The following is a 22,976-nucleotide window of genomic DNA, read 5'->3' as shown; positions in this document are numbered from 1 at the left end:
GTTCATCTACCTTTCCCGTCATCTTCCTGTCCTGCTTTCTCTTCTTTGTCTCTTGTCAAATCCACCCTAAACACTTCCACATTTGCACCTCCTCTTCTCTGCATCTTCTGTCATCACACCTTCCAACCTTCTTCCCAATCCCGCTTCTATCTTTTCGCACCTCTTTCTTCTTCTTCTCCACATCCTCCCCCTCTGTTCTTCTCCACATCCACCCTCCCGTCCTCTGTATCACCTTTTCTTTACCATCCCTCGCTCCGGTTTCCTCATCTTTCTCCCACTCCTCCTCTATAGTGCCCCAACTCAGCGGGCGCCCGGTGCCTCCCCATCTGCCCACAACATCAGCAGCGCCGCCTCGTCAGACCGTACCAACTTCTCCCGAGGGGTGGGCATCCGCAGCACATTCCACGCAGGCCAGCAGCGGGGAGCCCGGGACCAGCAGGGCTCCGCCTACCCCGGCGGGCCCGCGTCCCCGTCACTGTCACATGGCAACAGCCAGGCCCGGAGGACGCACGGCGCCACAGGGATTTTCAGCAAGTTCACCTCCAAGTTTGTACGCAGGTGAGCGGCGAAAAGAGGAAGCGTGAATAGTTAAACTCATAAGCTGAGAAGCAGCCAGACAGATGGGACGGGAGAGGATAAGGCAAGGTAGTAAATTTACATATTTTTTAGGGGGCAATTTTTGCATGTTGCCATCTTAACGGTGATTGGCCAAGACTCAACACGTCACATCAAAGATGTTTTTTTGCGAAGATCACAACATCACCTTTTCTCCGTGTCTCACTCCAATCTCAGAAACGCTGGGTTGGCCAGTAACTAACGTTAGCTAGCTAAAGCGAACTAAATAATTTCTAAATAATGATTACTAGTTATGACTCACCGTAGGCGATGGCGTGTTGCCTGAGATGGTGACAGAGACGTGTTGGCTGATCCTCATTTCTCCTACACTCGTAGTCACAGGTCTGATCAAAGAGCGATACATTTTTTTATTTTGTTTTCCTCGCGCACACGCAACATCAGTCAAGGCGGAAATCAAAAGCATTGGCAACTGGACCGGGTCATATAGTCTAGGATGTTTTTGACAAGTTCATTAAATAATCATAATTATTAGAGGAAATTATGGGGGCATTTTTTGCCCCTCTCTTAGTGATATCAGGAGCAAAATTATATTTCTTTGGGGCAGTTTTGCCCTTTGCCCTTATGTATTTCCGACGCTGGTGGAGGGAGAATAAGGTTTGTAGTTTAGTGAATGCAGAGCAGTCGTGGGAGCAGCTGTTCTATTTATTATCCAGCTAATTTGCAGCACAAGTGCAGTTTGAAGCTTTTTCTGAGTACTGAGGTCTGAGCTTTATGGAGAAAATTACTGGGTTTACGTTACAAGTCACTTCATGTGCTCGTTTCCTCTCAAGAATAACGCGCCGTAGGTCCATGTCATCACTGGTTTTCAGAGTATTTCTTTAAAGGAGCTGGTCTCATCTCATCCCTATCACTAAACTTGTGCTGATCTGTAGCTCTGCTGTGAGCAGAAAGGGGGAGGAAGGGAACAGCTGCGTCTCCTCTATAATTTTGTTTGGAGCGGTGGTGACTGAGGAGTATTTTGGTTTGGGTTCCACGTCTGGCCCAGTTTTCTTCTCCGTATCATCAAATCAATGCTTTATTTCATTGCTGGTTTTATTTTGTATTATCTCTGGAAGTGGAATCGGTTTTGTAGCTTTAATCCAGCTCTGCTGTGTAAATACGAGGTGAAGAAAGTAAATTGTGGTTATTAAAGGGGAAGTGTAGAAAAAACCTGATGATCTAGTACTACCCAACTCTTTGACTACAGTGTCCATTGGTTTCTACTAGTTCTATGAAAGACAACAGCTCTGGAGGCTCAGAACGACGTGTTGAAATGTGGGTGAGGAACAAGTTAGTGAACGAGTGTCTGCTTGTATTTTTGGCCATTTTAGCTTGATGATGACAGAAACCAAAGTGTGTGTGTGTGTGTGTGTGTGTGTGTGTGTGTGTGTGTGTGTGTGTGTGTGTGTGTGTGTGTGTGTGTGTGTGTGTGTGTGTGTGTGAGAGAGAGAAAGGCGGAGGTACAGGCACAGCTACTCTCTAGGCCTCCCACTCAGAGATACTGTAGCTCCGTGGCGACAGTATCCATGGTTACACCGGAGATATCACTTTCCCTCAACTATAAATACCGCTAGTGGGGACACCTTGACACACATATATGCGCGAGCGCGCACACGTACACACACACAAAACTTGGCATGCTGGTAGGAAGTAGAGGTGGTGGAGACAGAGAGATTGTGTTGCATTTGTACAGTTTGACCACACACGCGCGCATATATATATATATATATATATATATATACACACTCACTCACTCACTCACTAAAGGTATGTGTTTTATTAACATATCATATAACCTCACCGCTGCATTTTCCTGCTTGATCGTGTGTGTGTGTTTGTGTTTGTTAAAGATTAAGTTGTTGCTTATCCTGTGCATATTTGAAATGTGTCTTTGTCTGTGCATCGGAGGTGGTTTTCTCTACCTTTTTATAAAAAAAAAATAATAATAATGTTTGTCACATTTGAGCTGTTCACCTCACAAAAACTTCTTTTCAGGATCAGCCAGGACTGCTCCGTATGTGGAGGAGCGCTTCATTTCGTGCTGGGAAGGGGGTTGAATGTTCAAACTGGTTCACTTAATGTATTTCTTCCACAGAGCTCATTAAATCCCTCCTAAGGTGTTCTACTGTGCTTTTGTTAATGTCTGTTCACATAATCACACCAGTGATTTAACATTGAAACACATTCGGATCGAAAGTGGACGGCAGTAACACAGTTTTTGTTTTATTTTTCGGTTATGTAATGTGAGTTGTGCTTGCTGCTTCAATCCCAAATGACCCTGGTTCATGTTGGACAGTCTGCTTTAAAGTTTGCTGCTCAGAGGGCAGCTTGTCTTCTACAGGAAAGTCATGAATCTATATGTTTTTATATATACGTTTGTTTCTCTTTCTTTATCCCTCTTTTGTTTTTGTAGAAATCTCTCGTTCAGGTTTCCGAGAAGGTAGGCAACACCCCCAACGTTAAATATAACCCCTTGATATATATATATACGTATATTCTCCTCTTCATATATATTTTACATATATATATATATATTTCCTCCCCTTTTGGTGTTTCGTGCAGCTTTTTGTTGAACTCTTCCTCTTGTGCCTTGAGCCTCATCTTTTCTCCTTCCTTTTTTTTCTGTGGTTGGCCCCTTTTTTGAGCCTTCTGGTTTTGCGTGCCGTGTTTTGGCCCATTTTTATTTATTACAATTTTACTAACTTCGCCCTCACCCAGCCGCCCACTCACTTCACTCACTCACCCCATCGTCATCGTCATGCGGCACAATAACACCTCACCCCTCTTCCTCTTTGTCCCAATCATCCCTCCCACCCACCTCCTCTTCATCCTTCCTTTTATTTATTTATTTATTTACCAGGTAGAGTGTGTGAGCTTGTGTCCCCTGTAGCGTCCCAGATTTAGGTCGAGCCTTGATGGTGCATTTGATCAAACTACTCCTTTTTCTACTCTTAGCCCTTTCTTAGCTTCTGATGCAGGTAATGTTAATCTCCAAATCTTAGAAAGTGGTGAGGTAATGGTGTAAAATGTCACCCCATAAACAGCGTCCTGTACTAATAGTGTATTAAAGTGTTATAATAAACACTGTTTAATGTTGCTAACCATCATCCCAACTTAACGCCACCTACCAGACTACCACCCATCTCACCTGCTCCAATTGATTCGGCCTCTAAAATCAAATTAGAGACCGGAGTTGTGTTTCTAGTTTTTGGTGCAAGTTTGTGAGGATCCCACCGGGGAAAGTGATTTATTATAAGAAGCCCGCAGCTGTAGTTGGTAGTTGTGATAGAGAGGAGGAAAGGACCTGGGAGGGACGGAGCTGCAGTGTTTCTCAGGCTGCACTCGTTTGTGGAGGCTGCACTCTTCCTTTCTGTCATCGCTCTGTTCTCACTCTGGCACTGGCTCTCTAACAACAACAACAACAGCAGCAGCAGCACTGGATGGCTTTGACCTAGACCTTTTTATGCTATGGACACACACACACACACACACACACACACACACACACACACACACACACACACACACACACACACACACACACACACACACACACACACACACACACACACACACACACACAGAGACACACACACACACACACACACACACACACGCACACGCACAGAGGCACACAAACCCTAACATGAACACACACACCTCACATAATGTATGTACATGCTGAACACTGCTTTCTACCACCAGGTGGCACAATTCTCCCTGTAATCTGGACCGTTGCTCCACCTGGTGGTTAGAAGTTGTAATTTGAAGCACGGGAGGGAGAATAAATATGTGTAAATTTGGGACAACTGGGTTGTTACGTTTATGAGCATATGGATCGCTGTGCGCATTGACAGTGCAGTCTATGTAGCGCACAGCGAAAGTATCTGAAGTAAGCGTTGCATCAGCCCTTTGTTTTCCCTTGACGCCATAGTTCCCTCCTTTGGGAGCCATTTTGCATCCCCTCATATTAAGCTAAATCATACAGAGCATGCAAAATGGCACAAATTGTTTAATTTGACCTCATCATTTGAGAAATCCATGTGTAACTGTTTTCCACTTCTGTGACTTGTCATTTCCCATGTTTTATATTTTTAACCATATTTCTGTTGCAGAAGGTATTTTACATGATGTTTTGGTTTATAATTTTTTGTAATGGGGCAAAACAAAGTGATGTCTTTCACAAAACAGAATGAATTTAAGACCATAAACTGTTGAATTTGTCACTTTCCTTCCATCGCCTGCATGTGTTTAGATGTTTCCTGTCTTTGTGTTTCTTTGTTGTTTGCTGTTTGCTTTCCTCAGTTAAATTTGTTTTGTATGTTTTCAGTCTCGTCTGCTGGTATGAGAGAGTGTATCTGAGCGTGTGTGTGTTGCTACGTGTTGTATAGGACTTTTAAACAGCCTGTGCGTAGGGCCAATGTTACTAATAGAGGTTCCAATGCAGTGCTGGGGTCAACAATGAGCCTAACGTCCTTTTAGCCGCACGACTCGCCCTCACTGTGCCGACCGTTGTGGTCCAAACCATTCCATCCTGATCCGAGTGGCTCCATCTCCCATTTGTTTCCAACACCCCATTTTGCATGAACTCATTCCAAGCCAAGCCCTTCTGTTCCAAATCATTCCACATTGCATTTCATTTAGTTGCAATTGAATCTATTGCAAGCCATCCCATTCTGATTTATAAAATGTCATTTACATTACATTTTGATGCAGCCTACAGCTGGTGACACACACTTTTTGTAAGTTCAAAACATAGAATAGTAGTTACTAAAAGGGGACTTTATACATAAACGCTGCGTAATGAATTCACGAATGGCTTGGTGCATCGTTTTATTGACTCATCTTTTCAACCCACTGAACACTTGTGACGTCCACTCAACGAGGAGCTGTGATACAGTGCCGAGTCCGAGTGGACGGGCACGGGGATCGGCTTTGTGGGCCGTGGAGTCCTCGGGTGGCTCTGGACTTAAATTTGAACAGTCGGAGTGCAAATGAGATATTTGACGTCGGTGCTCGATGTGGTTGGATTGGAACATTCAGGCGGGCATGGCGAGCAGCGCGACTGTGTGTGTGTTCAGCCAGCTGATTTTCTATCTGTGTAAGAGTCCAGTTGTTGGCTTCAAAAAGACTAAACTTGTGTTGATTTTTCTCGAGGAGTCCGTATGAGGGAGAGGGTCAGGATGAGGGGAACAGGTGAGATATAGAGCGGCCCCGAAAACCCCTACAAACCCCCAGACTCTACCAAACCCGCCTGCCGATCAGTAGACTGGGGCCAATCAGTAGATGATCTCTGAGCTTGTTGTGAATGGCTGTGGGTGGGGCGGGGAAAACTGGGATGTAATTGGTTGGTGGCGGTGATAACAGCTTAACCAATCAGGGGACGGGAGACCAGCGGTGAATGGTAGCATCCCAGAGAGTGAGTTGACCTGCATGCGTATGCGAGGGGTGATTCGGAGTCAAAGTACCCAAATGTGTGTTTGTGTGCAAGCAGACTTTAAATTAATTGTGTCGCACACGCACAGACGTGTCACCACACAGCATCAGAGAGATATGCACGCACAAACACACACGGGGGTACCTAAAGAAATTTTTGCTGTTTTGTTTTTGTCTCCATTCATTTCCACGACCTCATCATCTCCCTCTTCCTCTCAATCCTCCATCCTTTTTGTCTCCGCTTTTTAAATAATTCTCTAAATTCTCACACTCTTTTTTTTCTCTCTCTCTCTTTGCTCCCCCATTCTCTCCCTCGCCCCTTTTCTCCCTGCCTCTCATCTCCTTTCCCTCGCCCCTTTTCTCCTCCTACCCTTCCCTCGGCCACCTCTCTCCTTCTCTTCCACCCTCCCATCCCTCACCCAGGTCTATGCTGAGCAGTACCGTGGACAAGTCAGAGAAGACGTCAGGCGGCGTTCTCTCCTCTTCCACCAACAATGACGAGAACAACTCCTCACCAGGATCCGTTAACACTGGTATGTTTATTTCTACTTTCAACCCTCACTGGTAGTATTTTGAACACTCGTACAGTAATCATGTCCTCTCCCTCCTAATTTATACCAACAAGTTTACTCAGTTTTCTAGCGCGAAAGCAATTTCCTCATCATTGTTGCTGCATTGGTTTATGTTGAGAAACAAGAGGAGCGTCCTCTATTACAGCTCTCAAGAGTCCTCCCCTTTTATGGAGGTGCAACACTTAGTGACTGAACAGCTGAGAGATGCATCGATAGTGAAAGTGCCCATCAGCCTCATTGGTTTGAGCAGATAGGAGCTTGTGTTCGGTCGCTGCAGCATTAGACGACAAATGTCTTGAAAACGTTGATGAACTGAATCAGTATATGAAGCCTTGTTAAGGTTGTCAAGTATTATTCATTTTCACGTCCTCCTCCCTCACCTCAGGTGGCACCGGCACGCCTCCGGCCATCGGCAGCCAGAAGGAGTCGGCCAAGCCGCGCTCGCTCCGCTTCACCTGGTCCATGAAGACCACGTCGTCCATGGAGCCCATGGAGATGATGGGCGAGATCCGCAAGGTGCTCGACTCCAACAGCTGCGAGTACGAGCTGCGCGAGCGCTACATGCTGCTCTGCGTGTCGGGCAACCCGGCCCGCGACGACTTCGTCCAGTGGGAGATGGAGGTGTGCAAGCTGCCGCGGCTCTCCCTCAACGGCGTGCGCTTCAAGCGGATCTCGGGCACGTCCATCGCCTTCAAGAACATTGCCTCAAAGATTGCCAACGAGCTCAAACTGTGAGTGCGGATGAGCCATCGAGGAGGGATGAGATTAAAGAGTAGGAGGTGGGAGGGTGGAAGAGGCGATAGTGAGGATAAAGAGGATGCTGTAAGCGAGGTGAGGGCGGGGTCAGTATGGAGGTCAGGAGGTAAGCTAAAGGGTGGGATCACTTTAAAAAAATAACATGATTGTTATCTGGACAAAGGTCTGAAGTAGGGCTATTGGTTCTGAGGCTAGAAAACGTTTCTTTTCTAGGAGTTTTGTTCCTTAATTAAGTTCACGAGGCCCTGCCATTAGAAACTCTGAGTTGATTTCCTCTGAGTTGTGAAGTACTTATAGACCGAGATCTTCTCTGTTCCCTACTGGGTCTTTTCTTTTCTTTTTGTCACGTTCTACTTAGACGTTCCACTCTTCTGCATGTTCGATCTGCTCTCTCTGTTTTTAAGTAGTCACACTTTGATCGCTCTGACCACTCCTGTCACTTCTTCCTGCTATTTATTCCGTTTTTTTGGCGATAGTGGGGGAGGGGTGAGTAAAAATGGGGGATGGATTGAGGACAGAAAGTTTGGAGGAATTGCTGGAAACAAAAATTCTACTTCCCTCTGAATCTCTAACAAGTGGCAATGATTGACAGAAAGTTCGGAGCCTTATTTTGCGGGAAACTCAAAAGGAGTTTTGATTGAATTTGTTCTGATCCTCCCCCAAAACCTAATGGACTCCAACTGAGCCAGGACTTTGGTTGCTGAAGCCCACTGTCGCTCTCTCACACACTCACACACCTACAGATTGACTTTGGATGCGGATGGATTTTTGACTGCTGCTGTTGGTTAAAGGACTCTTTCCACTCCACCTGCCCACCCAAACCTCCCCTCCTGCACAAAAAAATGAACTTTTAAAAATCCCCCTGATCCATCCCCCCCACACACACACACACACACACACACACACACACACACACACACACACACACACACACACACACACACACACACACACACACACACACACACACTCTACCACCCTCTCTCCATCTAATCTCAGCACAAACACATCCATATTGTACGTCTCTTCACTCCCATTTTCTTCCTCTCATGTCATCAAGTCTGAGGAGTCCAGTCAGACTACGGTCTTCAAGTCAAGTCCGTAAATTTTTTTGTTGTCTTTTTTTTAATTTAGTTTCTTTTATGGCTTTTAAAAAAAGAGTTGTGCACTGGAAAAGAGGGGCATATGTGGAAACTGGGGAGGGAAGGACAGCTCGTGGACGGGGCTGTTGATGGATTTTATGTTGCCTTTCATTGTAGAATTTAATTTGGGGTTTGTTTTTGTTGTCAGCACATAAATGCTTGAATGATTTATTTGTACTTTTTTTTTGGTATCACATCGGTTGGCATCACGCCTTCATATCCAGAATGTCAGCCCTGAACCGACGCGTCTCTTGTCCCCGTTTCTCCCCCCCACACACACACACACACGCTCTCTGCTATACGGCTTTGCGCACACACAAAAAGGTGTCTATGGAGTATGTAACAAACAGTTTGTGTGTGTGTGTGAGAGTGTATTATAAAAGATCACTGGAGGAAAAAAAAGAAAAGGAAAAAAAAAAGAATCAATGACGAATGGTGAATTATTTTCTTCTACTTTTGATTTGATAATATATTTTTCTGTCGTTGGAAATTTTGGGTTTGTACAGATTTGGATTTTTGGGGGGGGGTCGTGTGAAGGGGTCATGTCGGATCATATCATTGCTGCCTTTTCGGTGTAGTGCACCTTTAACACAGACACATTTAACATAACGCATAGTGTATCGCATTAAACGCAACCCCCCCATGTGCAGTTCTCAGTATATTTAAGGATGATGATGGTGGTGACGACTACTGCTCGTTCAAGTTTTGGGCCATGTTTCTTCTTTTGTATTTCACGTGTCTGTTCGTTTAAAGGCCTTATCGGTCCAGAATGGCTTGAAGCAGAAAGAGAAAGCGTGAAAAAACGTCTTCGCCAAAACGTTTCTCGCATTGGAGCACATGTTCGCGCTCGAAACCACGAACCAGAAGACGTCACTTCCTTTCTCACTTTGCGTCGACGCGCCAGTTTGTCGAAGCGGAGAGAAACGCACACACAGGGGGGCGATTGGGTTAATTCTGGGTCCCGTCAGCTGGTTGTACCTAACTTTACCTTTCTTTCTTTCACGATGACACTGTCATTTTGTTGTTTTTCTTTCAGTTTTTTAATACGTCAGATTTTTCTTTCAAAGTTGATCATGTATTAAGGTGCTGGGTATTGGATTCTAATTATTATTCTGGCTGTTGCTGTTATATTATCTCTTTCAGGGTTGATTTTATTTACATTATTTTCGTTTTACATTGCTGTAATTTACATTGATTTAAAAATGTGTTTTGAGCAAACTGTAACTGTAGTGGTGGGTTTGGGGTTGGGAGGGGTGATCAGCTCCTGCAAAATGTATTATTTGTTTTTTTTTGTGCAAAGACAAAATGATGAAAAATTACAATGATAGTAATAAAAACAATGATATAATGATAATCTGCCTCTGAAATCCATGAGAAAAGCAAGATCCATCCAGCCCTGTAGCTGGCGAAGTCCCACCAGGAGGTCCATTTAGTAGCTGAAGTGCTCGCTCATATCGCATGATCATCCTCAGTTCATAATTCCATTTTGTTAAAATGTTAATTTGCTACTGAAAGAAGTCCCAAAGCTTAATACTGTGTAGCAGGAGCCCAACGGTTGTCAGATTCTGCCTGAAAATAAAGACTAAAACATGCTGCTAGTTCAAATCCATGGCATTTGTGGGACACCAGTAGTGATACTCCACATGAGCAGAAGGGGGCATTAACTGACCGTTTCCTGTGTAAGTCTGTGTGAGTAACTGGGTCACTTCCTGAGGATCAAAAGGACTGACATGTATACATGCAAGTAGATTGTTGATTGTTTAATTTTCAGACTTGCAACGTCACATTTCTGACCAGTTCATGTTGAGGATAATGTAGTTATACAGCATAGAGGCGTTTTACTCAAGTCACGCAAATCCACTAACAAATTTGCAATTCATCCAAAAACCATAATTTGGGGCCTCCAGGGGATGACGGCAGCTGCCCACTTAGTCGTGTAAAAACACTGCAGACATGTCAGACGGGGTCCTTTTGATGTGGGATTACCTGCAGTACCTTTGTCAGCGTTGATGGTACAACCTGTGTTTGTCTTCAGATGAGCTACTTCGGACTCACAGGTAAGACCCGACACGGAGTTGCAGGCGCGGAACAGTCAACAGATGGTATTTTGACAAGACTTATAGGGGTTTTTCTACATTCTGTTGAGTAAAAGGCCGAATGTATTCAGATCCACGGCCTAATCTCACGGATGACTTCAATATGGTGTGTGTGGATAAACTGCTTTTAACGCTGGACTATTTGGTCATTTCTTTATTCTAAAAAACAAACAAAACATTTGTCAAACACAAACGGTTCAGTTTCCACAATGTAAACAACTTCTCACATACAGTACACACAAGCCGTTTTTTGGAGGAAGGAAACGGTTAAGAAAACAAGTCCACGCTAAGACAAAAGACGAGCCACTTTAAAGCCAAACGTAGTGATGGACCGCTTTCACTCCTGCCTGGTGGAGAAGCGTTGAACACTTTAATACACAGGACCTGTGGCCCCGGATCTGCTTGCAAAGGCAGCGATACGCAGACTGGCAGGTGACGGTCAAAAGAAATTACGAGCGCCCACAGCAGATTATCATTCAGTCTTTAGTTCATGAGGCCGCCCAACGTCAGCGCAGTGATTTAGGAACCAGAGGAGCAGCACAGAGGCCAACAAACGCACTGCGAGAGGACCGAGAAGCAGCACCTCCTTTGAGATGCACTCTGTGACACATGCAGGACTTTAAACTAGTTTTATAGAGATCAGAACATCCAACAACCTGCTCAACTGAATCGTCTCCCACTCATGTCTGTACCGCCACAAGAAGAACCGCTCGGTACACATTTCATACGCATTAAAACAATATCCAACATGTTCATCAGTGGGCTGCTGGTCGGAGGATTCTGTCCGCTTTACAGCCATGCTAACCGGTTTCCTGTATCTGAACTTTGTGCTAAGCTATGTTAGCCGGCTGCTGGTGGTACCTTCACATTTACCTGACGAATATTCTCTTCTCACTCTCGGCAAGAAAACAAATAGGTATTTACCAAAAAGCCCAATTATTCCTTGAAACACCTTTGTTTTGACCGTTTCCCCTGCGTCTAACATGTAGGAAGCGAGCCAACGGGGTCACATGTCAAAACCCATCTTTGATGCTCAACCGCTAATTGGAGACATGGGAATTCTGTGGAACGATGAGCTTTTAAAGCAATAGCAATGTTGGCAGAACATTTTATTTAAGGTTATCTGCAAGGTCAGGCGTCCCCTTCCCTTTGTAAACCCGCTTTAAAAAGAAAAAAATTAATCTGTCCTCGACACAGATTTTCCACAGGCCAACGCTGCCCTCCGCAGCGGCCGGTGTTAGATCTGAAAACGTTCCTCAGCAGTAATGAACAGTTGGCGGTGAGCCTTCAGCGCTGAGCCAGTGAGGAACAAGCTGCTGCAAATGTCTTCAACGTGCATCAAACAGCTCCGATTCTCCTCAGTGCTCAGTCAATCATCATCATAATAAAGTATGCACCATCTAAACTACTTACAATAACTAACTGCCTGCCTAGGGCTCACTTTAAAAGTCTAGTCAAAGAAAAAGGGAAAACATCACTCCAGTTAATACTAGTCATACATGAGAGAAGAGGGAGACGTGCTCTCCTGCTCTTCCTTCTGAGCAAACTTCAACTATTAAAAGCTGCATCAGTGAACTCGGCTCCGAGTACAAAGCTCGGCTTTTTGTTTCGTTTGCAAAAGTACCTTTTTCACTCCTATGAGGTTCCAAGTTTTAAAGCAAAGCTCAAAAGGAAAAAGCGCCGTTTCTTGGCGGCGCTCTGACCCGTCTGAGTGACGCCCGCCCGCATGACTTCCTGGGAGGAGCGGGTTTGGCTCCCGTGTGAGGAAACTCTTCTTCTGTCGTTCTCGCCTTTTCTTTCATTATTTGATTTTCCTGAAGGTTGTTTGGATGACTTGACACCTGCCCAGTAGAACCTACAGTAAAGAGAAGATACATAGAGTGTGTGTGTGTGTGTGTGTTCGACCAGATCCAGATGTTCAGCAGTTGCCATGGAAACAAGCAGGTGGGTTTTCCTCTCTGCGGTCATGGTTTTCTTCAACAGCTTGACAATCCAATGACTCTTTTTGTGTTGTTCAAAAGTGTGCGTGTGTGTGTGTGTGTGTGTGTGTGTGTGTGTGTGTGTGTGTGTGTGTGTGTGTGTGTGTGTGTGTGTGTGTGTGTGTGTGTGTGTGTGTGTGTGTGAGAGAATGACGGTCTGGAGGTAGGTGTTTGTTAGTACAGTAAAGGGGCTTCAGAGAACTGCCTTTCTAAGAGGACCTGGAGGGGGGAGGGGGTCCTTACACTCTTCCTGCATTTTAGGAGTTGTGATGTCACCTTGGGGACCTGAGCGTGTTTGATGGATCGTGTGGTCATGTGATGTGTGATGGTCCCACGAACAAAGACGAGGACTGATGGAGTTACAGGGTGAAGGAACTTTCTCTGGAGAGAAGAGAAAGCATCGTGTTTGTTTTCATGCTAATTTGTGTGTGTTTCTATTCCTATAGCAATATGTGTATGAGTGTGTGTATATATATATTTATATACACATCAGTGAGAGTTGGGCTGCTCCACTTTGAGCCCGACCAGCGACGGGGGCAACTGCCCTGCTGCCGAGGAGGAGCTGGGAGGAGACGCCCTGAGGCTGGAACTCCCGGTGGAGGTGGAGGTGGAGGAGGCGGTCACAGCGGGCCGGATGAGTGGAGGCGGAGGGTGGTTGTGGGGCGCTCGGTTCTGGAGCGGACGCGTCTGCAGTGGAGGGGGCTGCCGGAGAAGGCTCGGGGGAGCCGAGGGAGGTGCAGGGCGCAGCAGTGGAGGAGGCTGGGAGAGGGAGGAAGTGGTCTGAGCGGAGGAGGGAGGAGAGGAGCCGCCGGTGATGTCTGTGGGAGAGTCCTCCAGCTTGACCTGAGGGGAGGGAGGAAGCAGACAGAGATCAGGAGGAGGAGGAGGAGGAGGAGGGCGAACTGTGTACACAACAACATATGATGAAGCGAGATAAGGATGAAGACAGTTGGAGAACAGTTGTGAGAAAACAAAGATGACGAAGGAGGTGGAGAGGAGGGGGAGTTAAAGAGGGGTGAGAGAATAGAGACAGATGGCATGTTTGCTATATGATGAAGAGGTGAAATTCATCTTATGACACAGGATATAACTTAATATTACAGCCACCTGCTCCTTCCGTTTCTTTTATATATTGAAATATGCTCTGATAAGATAGATTTCCCCCATTAAATCCACCTCCGTCACAAACAAGCATTTTAAGCTCTCAGAAAGCACGTGATTGTGTGACTACGCATTAGGTTAATGGTCCTGTTAAAGAATCTACTTTTTCTCCTCCATTTCTTCCGCAGGGCCTGTTCCGTCTTGGAGTTTGGACATGCAAGTAAGCACCAAGGACACCATCAACTGGCACTAAAACCAGCCATTTCATGCAGCTCCTGCATTCATTACGCCTCCTCTTTCAGAATACCAGGCGATAGTTTTTACTCTTTATGGACTTTTATAAAGATGCAATTATGGTTTACAGGAAAAATATGAATGTTTACAAAATTAAACTTCAACCAGATGACCAGAGAGCCAGTCCCGGACACAGTTCGAAGGTCAATATCTTATAGCATGCTGTTAAATTTCAACAGACTTGTTAACAAAACTTCTTTACTTAAACCATTCTCAACTGTTGCTTTGCCAGATTAAAAACTATGAATAACTTCAAGTGTCCTTCATATCGCGTGCATCTTCTGTACCGGCTCACCTCGTCGTCCTCAGCAGCTCCATCTGCTGCGGCTGCCGAGTCCTCGCCGCTCCTCCTGGGGTCTCTCTGGTCTCGGCTGGTGGCCACCTGCTCGGCCGCCCACTCCCTCAGCACCTCGTCCAGGTTGAACCGGCGCCGGTAGCTCACGAAGAACGAGCTCACCTGAGAGTTGGAGAAATGGGAGGACAAAAATGTTGTACTGCGTTCAAGGAAACTGAGATGAGAGGTCAGCAGACAAACGAAAGGGAGGGATAAGGAAGATTATAGTCATCATATCAAGAAAAATTATTATCGAGAAGGAAATTGGAGGGGGATGAAAAGCTGATAGGCAGCTGACAGAGTCAACTGCTGGGTGGATCGAGGTTTAGAATGAGGTCACAAAAAGAGATGAAAGAGGAGGCTCACCTGAGCTGGTGTCTTGGTCCCAATCACCTCAGCGATGGCTGCAAAGTCTTTACCGTAGCGACGGATAGCTGGAGAAGAGACAGTAGAAAAAACGTTAATATTGTGTCGATCACTCACGACCAATTAATTGCCATCAAAAACAGTCTGCTGTCTGTCTCCGTCAGAGAGAGAGAGAATGAAGTTAACGGGCTTGATGATGCGTGCGTTTTCTGTTAACCTTCATCTGAGGTCAGCTGGCTGAGTGCACCTGCTCTTTTCCAAGCCTTTCCTGATGCACTCTCATATCATAGACACACATTCATGTCTGTCTTTCTCCCGTTTGCATTACACAGCTGCAGCTGATGGGGGTTAAACGCTTTGCTCAAAGGCACACTGACAGCAGCTGCTTGGTTACTGATCTCTACAAAATGCATCATTCAGAACTCAACACCCATTTATGCAGTTGGGTGCCACGGCATGCAGAGCTCTGTGTCCGCGACGAGAGACAATACATAACCTTATCAGCCATGACGCCTCCTCTAATGAATAACTCATTGAATGGTCCTGCATAAAGACAACGGCCTCTTTAATTGATTAAGTGCTGTCGACACAGATTTGGAACAGTAGCCGCTTTACTTCTCCCGTAACTTTAATTCCTTAAATCCCAGCTGGAATCAGAATCCCTATCACTCCCATATCAAACTATAAAAAGGGAAGCACGATAGAAAGACATACATTTTTCGCTAAATGAAAACAAACACATGGCTGTAAATGGAGTGTCAGATGGTAAAATATAAAAAGAAAAAGAAAGTACATGAACACAAAACAGGCCTTTTCATCTAACAGGGTTTTTTTTATGTCCGTCTATTGCACACTAATTTATGCAGCATTGTGGAATATTTTAAATCCACTACATAAGGTATAATAATTCATACAGAACAACAAATGGCGATTACAATATACAGTGAATAGAGAGTAGTGATGATGGAAACAAGCCCCACTACAGTAACTAATTTTCTCTCCTGCGGTGCTGTGCTTCCACCGTACTGACACATGAATATGTTCAGAAGAGAAGCGCTGGCAACATGCGGTGACTCTGGAAGAGGAGAGGAAGATGCTGCTGCAGCCTTTACTCACCCTGCACAGCCAGGAGCTGCTCCTCTGTGGTCCAGCGAGAGTTCATCTTAGGGACAGGCTGAAGGAGAGATTAGAGTGTGAGGGAGGTAGTTTAGAAAAAAACGGGAGAGACGAGAGGGGTGAGGATGACAGCGAGAGAGAAAAGGGCAGATTAAAACTAATCTCAGTCCCACGAGGAGTGAAATAATATCTTGGGGGAGTTGGGGAAGGGCAGAGTGAATACATGCAAGAGGAGAGAGAGAGAGCGAGAGCGAGAGAGCGCTTAGGAAACAAGTCAAAGAGGAGATAGATGAAGGATGCAAGGGAAGGAACATTGTAAAAGAAAGTGGCAAAAAAAAACTTTACCTCAGCAGGTTTAAAAGTGTCAACACCTTCATTTAAGCTCTGCTTTAAACTACTGTTGTTCTGTTTAATAGACTGGACCTGAGAGGAAGAGTGGAGGAGAAGAGAGAGAGGGGACAGTGTAGTTAGTTATTCGCACATACACAAAGAAGCTTCTGTTACTTAAACATGCAGTTGCAGTGTCAAATTATGAACAGTTATATTATGGAAGCGGCTTGTAAAATGGTATAATAATTGTAAAAAAAGAAGAAGAAAAGAAACCTCTCACCGAGGCTGAATTCATTATATTTATCACATGAAAAGGTGAAAATGTATTAATATATTGTTGCACCTTAAAGCTTTGGAGGAGGTGTTAAATTGTCACTTTTACTGGCAGATACATAGTTATAAAAACAAAAAAGATCTGTCTGTCTGTCGCTAATTTTGCAAACTGCTGGACCATCCTCCTCGTAACCAGTTGGTTTGGGCTGCAAGTGATCAACGACAGCTTAGAAGACAACTTGTTGTATGTGTTTAACTATCGCTTATTAAATGATGAACTGTACATACCTGTCTCTTGAGTGACACCAACTGTGTGTCCAGGCTTCGTATAGTGAGCACCCCGGCATCATGGGAGGCCGACACCGTCATGATGTCTCCCTGCTGCAGGTACATGCCTTTGGGTGGCCTGCGGCGGGCTCTGAGCGGGTGGTGGCGGTACTGAGCCCCGATCGTTTCCTTCTTCACCGGCCCGGCGCGACTGGGGGTCGTCTTGTCAGTGTTGGCGTTGTTGGGGTTTTGTTTCACTACCTGTGCTCGCAGAGAATAAACACGAATATTAGAAATCAGGTTCCATCAGAATGAAGCCTGAAGCAATGAAACAATATTTATTATTACTATTTATGTATAATAAATGAAGTTGATATTGAAGTATGGAGAAGGCAGTGATTTTACTAGGCTGATTTCCTCAAGTCATGACTAATAAAAACACACAAAGAAAGTTGACATATGCACACACACACTATTCATTTCTTATATTTCTCACCTCTTTCTTGGTGTCAATCTCAAAGTCACTGTCACTGCCATGGTCTGCCACTTCCTCAATATCCTCATTACTAGAGAAAAAAAAATTAAAGTAACTTACCACTCCCATGGTTATGTATTGTTTCCTGCCAATTGTCTAAATTTCATCTAAAATATTTCTAAAATGCTTGAGAATGTCAACTGAAAATGACAAGCGGTAATATCAAAGCCTCTCAATCGTATTCATGAGACTCTTGTTTACAAGGACGACATGCTTATGAGTGTCATTAAACAATGGAGCTTTGTAAATGTCACTTCTCAGAGGAGTCGTTGCTGAGAACTTATGTTTCCTTCCTCCAATATTCATTATTCCTCATTCTGTCCCCCACCGGTCTCCCTCCCTTCAGGGGATCACTAAAGTTTCATGGTGTCTCATACCTATCTTCTTTCTCTCTCTTGCTGATCAGCCTCCTGGCCTGTCGGTCCATGACGGAGGTCCTAGTCCTGGTCTTCTTCCAGCTGTAGTAGTACTTCACAAGGCTGGAGATCTGCTTGTCAGGAAGCTACACAACAACAATACCGGAATAAAAAAAAAAAATGGAGTATTAAATATTGAAAGTGTTTTTGAAAAATCACACTAAATTCTGGACTAAATATTCGGTGTGCGTGTGTGCTTGTGCATGTATTCCCCCGGTCTCTCACCATCTGCTGGATGCGGTGGAAGCTCTTGCCGTGGAAGCTGAAGGCCTGCTCAAACAGCACTTTATCCTCCACTGTCCACTCGTCTGGGAAGGGGGTGAAGTTCGCCAGGTCAGCGAGGGAGCGCTCCACATCGTGTTTGTGCCATAACAACATGCCCAGAGCCTGAGGGAGCGGACGGGCGAGGACAGGGTCAGACAAGCAGGCACAGTGATAAGTCAAAAGAGAGACACACTAACGAGCAGTGGAAAGAGAAAGATCATTGATGCATTTTGAAAATGGAATAATCCTTTGCTGTGAGTAAACTTCGGTCTGCCGTACCTGCTCCATGTTGTATCCATGTTTCTCTTTCGCCATCAGGATGTACTCGTCCACTGAGAGAGGGTGAGAGAAAGAAATGGGTTACAGAGTGGTAGGGGGGGGGGAGACAACAGTATGGTGGAGGGAGAAGGATAGGGAAACCAGAACAATAAAAAAGAAAGAGAGAAAGATGAGGACCAGGACTTGTGTGGGTGTGTGAAGCTTACACATTGCATCAGAAAGTTGACTGTTGGGACACCAGACCAACATGCTCCTCTGGTCCTTCTCATTGTAGCGGGTTGGACTGTCTGGTAATAACAAACAAGGACATTCTGTAATTGCTATACCACAAAGACATTTAAATCCACATGTTATAAGTGAGGTTATACATTTATTTTAATCCACCCCCCACCGCTTCAGATCTTTCAGCTCCTAATATCTCTCTCTGCCTCGATTGTCATCTTATCGAACTTCATACGAAAACTGCTACTTTCTACTTTCTTCCTCCCTCTCATTTGCACAATGTCTCCCGTCTAGGCTCAGTCTTTGACTTCCTCTTCATTAGCAAGAAAAGCGAGGAGAAGACGGTGGCATGTCAGCCGTTTTGGGATATCAACACCTGTGTTTGCCCGCTTCTTCCCTCATCTGGTGCAATCTGTTGGTTGCGACAACGTCATCTCTGGCGACTGTTTTCTCCGTGTTCAACCACTTTACAGCGACATCACGGTATCGGGGCGTTTCAATGAGCCCCATTTCAGAATCTTTAAACCTTTTCTTTCCTCATGAAATAGTATTCAAACTAAACTAAAACATCTGATTGTGAATCACTTCAGACGGCCATTAGCGTTTACTAAAGCAGATATGATAAATAAAATAACAGGCTTGAATATTGCAGAACTAATTCTTTTATTTATTCTACAACATCACCCATCTGAAAAAGAAAAATGTTGCTGCACGATGTCATTACTGTGTAATACTAATTATTTAACAATTTTAACTTTTAAAACCTTCAACTTTACATTTAAAAGGGATTAATTTAAGGTCTTTCAAGATACCACAGATTACTAGAGGTTCTATGTAAACCCTGACAATCCAAGACGTGTGTATTAAACGTCACTATTTTTGGATTTCCCATTACTGAGTGAGGACAACCTCTGCAACATCCAAGTGTTTCATTTTTTCCCCCTCCATTTCCTGGAGAGAAGGGAAGACCGTGACTGGTCATTTGCATTCCCTTCCTTCCTCCATTGCAATGTCCTCCTCCCCTAAATGTCTCCTTTTCAGCCCTGATTTCCTCCCTCTCTCGCTTTATTAACCTTCTTTTTCTCATCTCTGTCATCTCTCTCATGTACTTTCCTCTCTCAGCTTACCTGGTTTGAACTCTGGTATCTGAGCCTGGTAGTCTCCTCCCACTCTGATCATACTGTCTGCAGGGAAAGAGAGACACACACACACAAAAGACAAATGTGAGTTTTTATTTCCCAAAAGGATGGGGGGGGATATTCCTGTAGATTTCCCAAGAAGTTGAAGAACTGGACAGACTGGATGACAGAAGACAGCAGGATCATCTACAACATGACAATAACTAACTGACAGTAATACTCATATTCTATGCTCTGCTCTCTAACAGGTGTCACTATTGGTTTATCCGATCAAGGCTCTGCCTCCGCAATAGCATTGCCCGTTAGAGAGCAGAGCATGTACTCGTAGAACTGGAGTTACATCCAGGAAAAGAAAATACTGTGTCAGATTGACCATTTTCTAGTGAAGATGCCCAGGTCACAGTTTTAGGCCCTGATCCCAATCCGACACCGATCCAACACTTAAATGTATTTAAATGTGGACTAAAGATCTGACAAGTGTAAATAACAGCTGCAGCTATCAAAGAGTTTGTTCCTCACACATTAGAAATTGATTGTGACTGATTTGGCTGCTTTTAACTTTTTAAAAGTCAGTGATATGCTGCTCTGATTGATGACCGTTTATGATCAATCAACGACTTATCCTGACACCTCATCTCACCTTTAACGTAGGTACAGGTGAAGGTTCAAACAATGCACAACCCAGATGCTTAAATGATCCCAATACTACATTTTACAAAAATGCTGTCCATTTCAGGCCAGATGGAGTCCCTCCGCTATAAAACACTGTGGGAAACCCTGGGGACATATAATAAGTTTTCAAAAGAGCAAACAGTCCTCAAGTTGTCAGACTGTGAGAAACACTATGTGAGACTGCTTTTAATCAACTATTGAAATGCTCGTGTTTCTAATGGTTTTAAAAGACTAGGAACTGCTGAGTGTTTCAGTCTTCACTTGATCCATTTACTTAATTGTTCCAAACATTTGGCTTTCTGAACAGTTTGGTTGAATCCAGATTGAAATCACAGCATCTAGTCCGTCTCTTTCTACAAGAGAACAATTCAAAGTCAACAGAAACCACATTTATATTGTGATAAATACCTTTTAATGTGCTATTTTTAATGGCGATTACATTTTCAGCCTGTTCATCACTAAGTGACAACTATACAGGCAAGACACAGATTGTGGGGAAAGAGAGAGAGAGAAGTATGACAGTGGATGGCAGACATTAAGTAATTAGTGCTGTGGTAAAGAGGGTAGAAGGCGAGCAGTGAAGAGACTAAGAGAGGCAGGGATGCAGACTAGGAGGAAGAATGATAAAGGGGATGATAGAAACTGGAGTAGATGGTAAGAAATGGGTGGAGACGGGAAAGGGATGATTAAGGAAGACTGGATGGAAGTAAAGAAGGGGCATGAAAGGAGGCAAGAAATGAGGAGGAAATTAAAAAAAAGATGTAGGTGACTGCACAACTGAGAAAGGATGGAGGAGGCCGGGACGAGAGTGAGGGTTGCAATAATGTCAGGGTGGTGGCTTTTTGGACGTTCGCTAACCCTTCCAGTTGAACTGTCCGATCTAATAAGATATCTTTAGTCAATGTGCCATGTGAGATAGCCGTTAAGAAAACAAAGCCGTCAACAGCAAACCCTGGCTGAGGAAGAGAATGGAGGAAGGAAAGATATATGTGGGCAGAGGATAACAAGGAGGGATACGTGTGGGAAGGGGGTGGAGGAGAGGAGAGAAGGAGGAGAGGACAGAAGGGAGCAGTGTGCAGGGACTTAAGGAGCACTGCAGCAATGCAATGAATGCAACCGGAACAGCTGGAAAGATGCAACTGTACAATGTGTGTCTACTGTACTCTTCACACATGCAGACCGAGACACTAAGTAGCTCAATCGCCCACTAACCCGTTGAATTCAGATGAGCTCAGTAGATTATACTTCTGTGTGTGTGTGTGTGTGTGTGTGTGTGTGTGTGTGTGTGTGTGTGTGTGTCTACCATGAGCATGCTCTTCGTCGCTGCTCTCCTCTTCAGAGTGTGGTAGGCTGTTGCCGTTGGTTACGGTCTTGGCTCTGCTCCTGGACAGGACCCCGGCCCCGGAGCGCTCCATCACGGAGGGCATGGCTGCAACAAACACGAGACCCTTCATGTAAAATGTCCCTGCGTAGCATTCATCGACCAAATACAGTTTCAGTCTCAATTATGACTCAATCTCTCGTGAAACTATCGCTTCAGTCTCTTTTCATTAGCGAGTTGGTAGCTGTTGTTTTCACTTGAAACCCTATAAAACCTAATTCCCTCTTGTAAAGTAGAACAACACCTTATGCTGCTACCTTGGAAGCAATCCCATTATTTCCCCTTGAGCTGGGTTTATTTTCCAAACACTGGTTCACTGTATGAAAACCGTATTCACACTCAACAACTCTCGGTTATCTCCCTGACCCTCATAAATCACTCAATACCAGACGAATCTGAGAGCTTAAGTTTGATTTGCTCTGGCGGATGCGGCGACCAGGTCAGATTTCCAGCGGCCTGAGACATGTCGGGCCAATCACAAGTTTTCTTTAATATGGGCTGTGTTTGGCTGTACAAAGGAGCGCCGTTAAGGCTTATTCCAAAACAACCAAGATGGCTGCCGCTGAACTTTCTGTTCCTCGAAGATAGTTTTCCACTCTCGTTTTAATATTGAATGAACTGGACGGTAAATGTAGACAGCACCCTGTGGTCCGTTTACATTTTTCTGTCGCTCTGGCAATGTTTTTCTCCCCACCAGCTTTGCCTTCGTCACCGGCCGCTCCGCACTGAGACGCATTGATCACCCGTTGATAACACCCTTTGGAAATCTAATTGGTCCGGTGACAATCAGGCTCAGAACTTCCTGTCAAACACAACTTCTGATCTTCTGCCACCTAATATTGACCTCAAGAGCACCTCAACACACAATCCACAGGGCAGGCACGTCTTCTTTTTGTTCATCACAGGTCCCAAACTGAGGATCTCAAATCTGTCTTTATTACTCCAGTTAATTAAGAACATGCTTCTGTCATGAGGGCACCGCCCTAAACACAGAACAGAGCAGTATTTAGCGCCCCAAACCGTTTGTTTAAGAAACACTAGAGCTCACATACCAGTGCTCTCTTTTTCCAGATTAAATCTGTACACTTCACTGCGTGGAACTTTAATGTTTACGCTAGCAGGATGTCAGGGTTTAGTGTGGCTGTAAATGCAGACTGACAAAGACTTTTCATTTCATCTATGTGAATCGTTCGCTTGTGGCCGATATCCAATCCCCTCAACAACGTCGGTAAAATAGCTGCAAGTCAGTATCTGTGATATCGATGCGGCAGGCCGGCCAGGTGCATCACTGTATTCAATTTATTATTCAAGACGTTTTTCAAGCAAAAATGTTGAATAATTCCTTGATTCAGCTTCTTAACTTCTTAAAGGATTTGCTGCTGTTTTCACCT

The 22,976-nt window shown here is 44.7% G+C and overlaps 2 protein-coding genes across 2 annotated transcripts in view; one reads left to right on the top strand and one right to left on the bottom strand.

Moving 5' to 3' along the window:
* The window catches only part of mark2b (MAP/microtubule affinity-regulating kinase 2b), a 50,062-nt gene extending 40,280 nt beyond the window's left edge, over nucleotides 1–9,782 (top strand). The window contains exons 17-21 of the mRNA XM_079215154.1: nucleotides 292–558; nucleotides 3,029–3,055; nucleotides 5,773–5,811; nucleotides 6,475–6,584; nucleotides 7,009–9,782. Of these exons, the coding sequence (XP_079071280.1) occupies nucleotides 292–558; nucleotides 3,029–3,055; nucleotides 5,773–5,811; nucleotides 6,475–6,584; nucleotides 7,009–7,358 (793 nt within the window). The 3' untranslated portion in view covers nucleotides 7,359–9,782. The remainder of the gene's footprint in view (nucleotides 1–291; nucleotides 559–3,028; nucleotides 3,056–5,772; nucleotides 5,812–6,474; nucleotides 6,585–7,008) is intronic.
* A 3,303-nt stretch (nucleotides 9,783–13,085) lies between these two features.
* Nucleotides 13,086–21,631, bottom strand: rcor2 (REST corepressor 2; the record flags this gene model as incomplete). The annotated part of the gene is made up of 13 exons (XM_079214764.1): nucleotides 13,086–13,439; nucleotides 14,287–14,448; nucleotides 14,692–14,759; nucleotides 15,808–15,865; nucleotides 16,153–16,230; nucleotides 16,699–16,938; nucleotides 17,174–17,243; nucleotides 17,590–17,714; nucleotides 17,854–18,015; nucleotides 18,172–18,224; nucleotides 18,378–18,458; nucleotides 19,521–19,577; nucleotides 21,508–21,631. 13 exons carry the CDS (start codon nucleotides 21,629–21,631, stop codon nucleotides 13,086–13,088), a joined length of 1,632 nt encoding a protein of 543 aa, XP_079070890.1.
* Between the last annotated feature and the right edge of the window lie 1,345 nt (nucleotides 21,632–22,976).

The sequence above is a fragment of the Taurulus bubalis genome (assembly GCF_910589615.1).
Source record: "Taurulus bubalis genome assembly, chromosome: 3".
In the NCBI taxonomy this organism is placed as follows: domain Eukaryota; kingdom Metazoa; phylum Chordata; class Actinopteri; order Perciformes; family Cottidae; genus Taurulus; species Taurulus bubalis.
The sequence above is the reverse complement of the archived record's forward strand: the minus strand, read 5'-3'. Positions and strand labels throughout refer to the sequence as shown.